This window comes from Juglans regia, chromosome 6 (assembly GCF_001411555.2).
Source record: "Juglans regia cultivar Chandler chromosome 6, Walnut 2.0, whole genome shotgun sequence".
In the NCBI taxonomy this organism is placed as follows: Eukaryota; Viridiplantae; Streptophyta; class Magnoliopsida; order Fagales; family Juglandaceae; genus Juglans; species Juglans regia.
Window position 1 is genome coordinate 37,056,317 of NC_049906.1, and position 6,948 is coordinate 37,063,264.

The 6,948-nt window shown below is 35.5% G+C and overlaps 1 protein-coding gene across 1 annotated transcript; it reads left to right on the plus strand.

Moving 5' to 3' along the window:
* Positions 1-3,612: 3,612 nt before the first annotated feature.
* On the plus strand, positions 3,613-5,639 carry LOC118348712 (class V chitinase-like). The gene is made up of 2 exons (XM_035690868.1): positions 3,613-4,706; positions 5,107-5,639. Exons 1-2 carry the CDS (start codon positions 3,665-3,667, stop codon positions 5,457-5,459), a joined length of 1,395 nt encoding a protein of 464 aa, XP_035546761.1. The 5' UTR covers positions 3,613-3,664; the 3' UTR covers positions 5,460-5,639.
* The last annotated feature ends 1,309 nt before the right edge of the window (positions 5,640-6,948 follow it).

The following is a 6,948-nucleotide window of genomic DNA, read 5'->3' on the forward strand; positions in this document are numbered from 1 at the left end:
CATAGAAGCTATAAAACTGATGGCCATTTTCAGAGGACTGCAACCATGGGTATTTCAAAACTTTTAGTAAAAAGTGACAGCTTGCTTTGTTTGGAGGCTTTAAACGATGACAACATGTATAATTCTTTTCTTGGGGGGTTATACTATGAAATTAAACAGCTTTCTTCACACTGTGAGAGTTGTATTTTTACACATGTATTTCGGGAGGGGAATATGGCTGCATATGTTGGCTAGGAATGTGAGTTAAGTTGATAATATTGCTTTATGGTGGGACTGTACTCCGGATTGTGTTCCAGACTGTATTTCTCAAGCTTTATGGCTTGATAATTGTTTGTAACTATTGGATTCCTTTGATGAAATGAATTTCAGATTGCTATAAAAAAAAAAAAAAGAGTAATGCTACTTTTTATATCTTTGATTTTAAGTTGCTTGTTCTAATTTTAAGTGGTTGACATATAAAATTAGTACTTTATATAACGCACTACATAATTAAACAGTATGACTGTGAGTGACAAAATCAAGGATGAAGAATAGCATTTCTCGATATATGTAATTACTCGGTTGTTTTTAAAGTAAACTACTTTTAATTCTAGTATATGTTATTACACGGGTTTTTTTTTTTTTTTGTGACCTAAACAATTAAGTGCCCTTTTGAAATTATATATGAAATTCTATTATGACCACGCACCAAGTAGTTGTATTTACTTATCATAATTGCATCCGACATTTGTGGCTTAAATACTTAGTCGATCCTAGCTACGAGGTGGTCGTGATTTCGCCTTTTAGGATTTATAGCATCATCCAAGATTTTATCTTTGTGGTGTACTGAATTATTATTAATATTGATTTAAATATGTATTTTGGTTACAGAATTCGAGGAAGGGGCCGGGAGATTTTTTATACAAATTTCCTTGTTGGGCGGGCCATTACAGGGAACCGGCCGCATTGGCAGTAATTGGGATTTGGTATGACCTATATTTTAGCGTATTTTTTTTTTATTAAATCAATTTTTTTATTAATTTAAAAATTAATTCTCTTGTTATATGTTTTTTGAATTTTTAGTCGGTTTATTTTTATAATTTTTAATTTCTGAAAATTAATTTGATATGTTTCTTTAATATTAATTATTATTATGTATTTAAATTTTTCTTTATTTTAAATTAATTTATTGTTAGATTTAATTATTTTATTTTCATTTAATCACTACATTTAAATTATTTTATTTAACTTGCTATTTTGAAATTTTTTTTGTTGAATCATTTTTGTGACCCAAGATGTGAGAATTGACCTCATTTCTTTCCCTCACTTTTTCTTTTTTCCTTTTTCTTTTTTCCTCTTTTTCTTTTATTCTCCTTTTCTTTCCCCCCCTATTTCTTTCTCTCCTCTCTCTCTTTTCTCTCCCGCGTGCAGTTCCTCTCTCCCCCATTCGTGCGTCGTTCTCCACCCTGGGCCGTCATGCGCCGCTCATGTCTGTCACCGCCCCTCCCGTTTGCTTCCTCTCCGGCCGGCGACCTCACCCTCCGATTTCCAGCCCCTCTCTCGCCGTCATTCTCCTCCACGCACAGCATCAAGCCGCGGCCTTCTTTGTGTTCCCACACCACCATCGCACCACCTCCGGCTACCATCTCTTTATCACATCTTCCTTGACCCCCTAGCAACCCAAACCACCCATTCCCAACTCCGATCCGCCACCGGTGAAGCCCACCATCAACATTTCCGTTTTGAACATTTTGGTCTTCAACCGCCCTCTACGCCGCCACCCACAGCCAACTACCACCATCATTAGCTTCACCAACTTTCCTAAGCCCTTCCCTAGTAATCTTAAGTCTTCGTTTGTCACCGTTCAAAATTTGAGATTTTGAGACCCACGACCTTTGTCCATTTTTCCACTGTTACATTGTTGTATCTCCACTTCTAACACTTTCGTGATCCTTCGAAAATTATACTATAGCGTTGTAAGTATTTTCCTAAAAAACTTTTGAGATTCAAATATATTTTTACACTAACTCATATTTAATGAGAACTGGTTGGTTGTGCCGGACTGAGTCCGAAGAGTAAGGGGGTCGGTTGGATTGGATGATGGAGTTGCTTGTGTGATTGGTTTATGCTGTGAGATTTGTTAGCTATTTTAGGTTTAAATATGGGTGTTTTGAGTTTGACGTTGGTTATGGTGGATATTGATGATTTTAGGAAATAATGATATATTTTGAGATTATGAGGGTTTTAAGTTTAGAGGAATTAAAATAGGCTATTTTAGAAGCTTAGACTTAAATATTGAAATACGTTATTGATTGGAAACTTACAAAAATAGGTGACGACTTATTGTCGACTCGATATTTTTTGAGAAAAATTCTGAAAAACTAAGTCGTCCAGGTAAGCGAGGTCCCTATGCTAGACTTTGCATAAAAATAAATAAAATGAACTGAGGTTGATTTTTGGAAAAATATGCATGCTTTGTTATGAAAAGAAGTTTGAGATGATCTCAGTTATTTTTTCTACATGACTCATGAAATTCTGTTTATGAACAAGTACTTTCTGTCATGACTGGTGTGGACATAAGCAAACTTCTAGCATTTTGTTTCTGAACTATGCAAAAGAGAGCGAATATGACAGATTGTGCATAAATTATAATTTTGTGATCTGAATCTATTATGTTCTGAAAATGTTTTGTACTCTGATGTGATTTCTGAAACCTCTGGCATGACATTCTGTTTTTGTTCTGTTCTGACCTTACCACGGGTGTAAAACTGTGGCCTCTGTCTGAGTTGGTACCAACTTTTCTGTTTTTGGTGCACCCAATTTGGAAACAAAGTGGTTTTCTGCATGGTCTTTCCTACGTGCACACTTGGGGCTCCGAGATTGATAAGGGGAAGATTCACATTCTGTTTATGCTCGATTGGTCACCGGGATTTGCACAACCCTACCACGGGGGTTAAACATGAAATTCTGTTATGATATGATGTTTCAGTTATGTTGTGCTAATGAAAGTTTGAATAAGAATATTTTTGAACTTTCGCTCTAATATTTTTGATAACATGTTCTGACTCTGCATTCTGAAAATAAAAAAGGGTTTTGTTCTGCAGTCTGAAATTTGTAAATGTTCATGTTTGCATACTAATATATGGTCTCTACTTACTGAGTTGTTGATAACTCACCCCCTTTATCTTCACAATATTATTAGATGATTTTAAATTTTTCAGTTGAGGATCAAGACTATGAAGCATTGGGTAAAATAACTTAAGAATAATGGAGTAAGAATAGAAAGTTTTCGATGAGTATTGGTATTTTTGTTAATTTTATTGTTGAAATGTGAGTTTAAGTGACATGTAGAGAAGTTGACATTTTTGGAGTTACTATATTGAGGATTTGATATATGAGTATGCGGAGTTAATTAAATTTGAAGTGTTTGCGTTTGATTTTGAGCTTTTAAAAGTGTATCAGCAATATTGAAATTGATTATCAGATAATATGAGTCAACTCTCCGGACTCTCAAGGACGGAGCGTTACGACGACATCAAAAAATTAATATGGCTTGTTTCTACATGGGTTTGAAAAGCCTATAAATACGCACGCATACATGGCTAGCAACTACCATCACTACTACCCCCAAGACGAAAAAAAAGAATAGTAACTACACCTGCTTAATTCGCCTTTCCTCGATCGAATGGCTTCCAGTGCTAGTACTGATTCTGTTGTGAAAGCCGGATACTGGATTTTCGGGAAAGACCCTATACGGCCGGTAGCAGATATAGCTTCCGAACTCTTCACACATCTTTATGCTGGCTTTGCCGAGGTCAACGCTAATGATGGCACGGTCACCATTCCTGAGCAATACTCGGATCAATTCCGAACCTTCACCGAAACCGTTCGAGTACGATCCCCTCAAGTGAAAACTCTTTTATCCATCGGTGGTGAAGGCTCTCCCATATCTCCAGTGGTCGAAGTTGCAGATAAGCGTCAAACATTCATAACGACCTCCATAGCTCTAGCCAGGAACCTCGGTTTCGATGGCCTTGACCTCTGCTGGCTGTACCCTAATTCCTCGACCGACAACCCTGACAATCTCACGTCACTCCTGCAGGGGTGGCGTACTGCCGCGGAGTCGTTGCTGCTAACTGCAACGGTGTTTCACCACCCGGTCATAGAGGGTAACATTACTTTCAATTATCCCATTCAGGCTATTAATGAAAAGTTGGACTGGATCAACGTACTGGCCGTTAACTTCTATACTCCCTCCAACTCACCCACTAAGACAGGACCGGTTCATGCGTGGCGTAATCCTCGAGAGCAAAACAAGTGTGGAAGTGAAGGCATTTATAACTGGATTAATGGAATTGATCCTAATCCTGAAAAAATTGAGACCAATAAGTTGGTCCTCGGCCTTCCATTTTTTGGCTATAAATGGACTCTGACAAACAGCGATCAACGTGATTTCTTTGCAGACGCTAATACTGCAACGTTAACCTCCTTAGCGTTCAGAAATATCCAGGCGGACTATATCAACATTAATATTGCAGGCCGTCTCGTGAATGATCACGACATGTTTGTTGCCTCCTACTGGCATCACGAGGTTACTTGGATTGGTTTTGACGATAAGCATAGCATCGCTACTAAGGTTAAGGAGGCGATTAGGGGAAATAACTTGGGCGGTTACTTTGCATGGGATCTGGCCGCCGATGACGACAATTGGACTCTCTCAAAAGCAGGTAATAATTAGCAGCATGGATTAAATAATATTGCGGCTAAATGTGATTTATTAGATTAAAAATAAAAAAAACTTTACAATCTCATATAATATAAAAAGTGATCACCTCGGTATATCATGCATGCAGTATTTCTTAAATAATGGTAACTAAAAATTCTTTTAGAATTGAGAAAATCTATTTAATTATAAACCTTATTTCTTACACACCCAACTGTATACCACTGGTTTAGAAGCTTAATTAATTTCCATATCAACTATACTAAAAAATATATATAATTGGTGTTTTCATTTTTATTATGTGTAGCAAATGAAACTCGATAGGTCTGTTAGCTGCTTGCTCTCTTTTCTGAAAATTTTATTTTCTATTCTCTAATGAACATAATTTCTCTTTCTTTTTGTAGCTTCAAATGCATGGGATAATGGTATTAACAATCCTGGTAGTACTACTACTATTACTACTGTTACTACTAATACTGGTAGTACTATAACTACTACTACAACTACAACTACTACTGCTGTTTCTAGAGATGGGGAAATTACTAAGACTGTTCTTACTGATACTACTACTGTTCCTGTTGGTGCTGCTTCTGGAGAAGAAGATATTAATAATGATACGCAAACTTCAGATCAAAACACTCGTTCTAGGACAAGTACTACAACTACTACTACTACTACTACTACTAGTGCTACTACTACTACTACTACTGCTACTAGTAGTAGTACTAGTTCTGTTAATATATGTAACATATTATAAGATGCTTGTAATATCAACAATAAGGCCAATGGCTAGCTGGCTATATATCATGCTGTGTGGTACCTACGTTGTGTGTAATATTATTATTATAGAATCGTGTATTATTATTATTATCATCAATAAGGTTAATCTTGTGACCAATTGTACGAGATGATGATCAATGTTCTCATGTCTTTTTCATGATTATAATACATATTAGATTTTAATTAGTTTTTGAAAGTTTTGGAATTTTAAAATGGATAACCCTTCTTTATTCCTGAGATTTTGATTTTAATTAATAATGAAGACGTGATAAATTAGGGTGTGGTTTAGAGCAGCACGAAAGCAAACATAACCCTAGAAACGTCATTTGGCTTTCTTTCCCACAATTAGCCGTAAATGCACGATTAATAGACTACTGTTAGATCATATATAACTTAATATCACTTCCATTTTCCGTTTAGTTCACATGCCAATTAATTTTACAATCGAAAAAAAATAATAAATTTTAGTACTACACAGATCATAAGTACTACTTGACAGCCTAAACTAATGCCGTACTTTAAGGATCAATTAATAATGCATGTGACGATCTACTATATATCATGAGTGATCTGGAGGTATACAGTCTCTTGTTTTAGGTACGTACGTAAAGGAATTTTTTAGATTAGTCGGTTAAATAGGCTGTTTTGGGAGTTGGGATAATTTGTTTTAGACATAGTGGGATTAATACTACTCTTATGGTAATAACTTTAATCTATATATCTTTTGTTTGAGAAGATAATTGATTTAATTGTTAAAATTTTAAAAAGGTTGTCATAATTGAGTTTGTTGATGCAGTGTTCTAGCAAGGCCGAAGAGGTTGAACGACCACAATAATGACTTGGACATAATTAATATGGTTCTAGATGCTCATTCATATAATAAATAACATAAATATATAAAGTTTAAATAGAGAGACAGAGATTTACATGATTCGGCATGAAAGCCTATGTTCATGGGTCGTTTAAGGGCAATATCCACTATATTGAGTGATCTTACAATCTCTCATAATTTTATATAACTAATCTCAATACAATGAATCGTGATCTAGCGACAAGGCTCGCATTGTGGTTCATGTATGGATGTTGTATAAATAATCATGTACCCCTGCACTCTAGGGTGGACAATCATGTACATGTATCTTAATCAAAAACCAATGTGGATTATGTTAAAACTAGCTATTTTGCATGCATTATTAAATTTTACTAATATATAGCGTCTTATTTATTATAGATGAATATGTTTTCTAAGGCTATAAAAAATATTAAAATCGAACTCTTTAAAAACTGATGGTGGGTACTAAAACCCCCAAAGAGATTGTAATAAACCCAGATAAAGTGTAGTATAAATCACTACAACAGAATGTGTGTTTTGTGACAGAGGAAACTGTCACAAAAAAATGGCAAACCGTCACTAAACATATTTGGTGACGGTTTGAAACCGTCACCTAAAGTGCGTCACAGAAAAC

What these genes read in the sequence shown, in the direction of transcription:
- LOC118348712 (XM_035690868.1), top strand. Translation starts at nt 3,665, where the DNA reads ATGGCTTCCAGTGCTAGTACTGATTCTGTTGTGAAAGCCGGATACTGG. An exon ending in TTGGACTCTCTCAAAAGCAG is followed by an intron (nt 4,707 to 5,106) that starts GTAATAATTAGC and finishes TTCTTTTTGTAG; the next exon opens with CTTCAAATGCATGGGATAAT.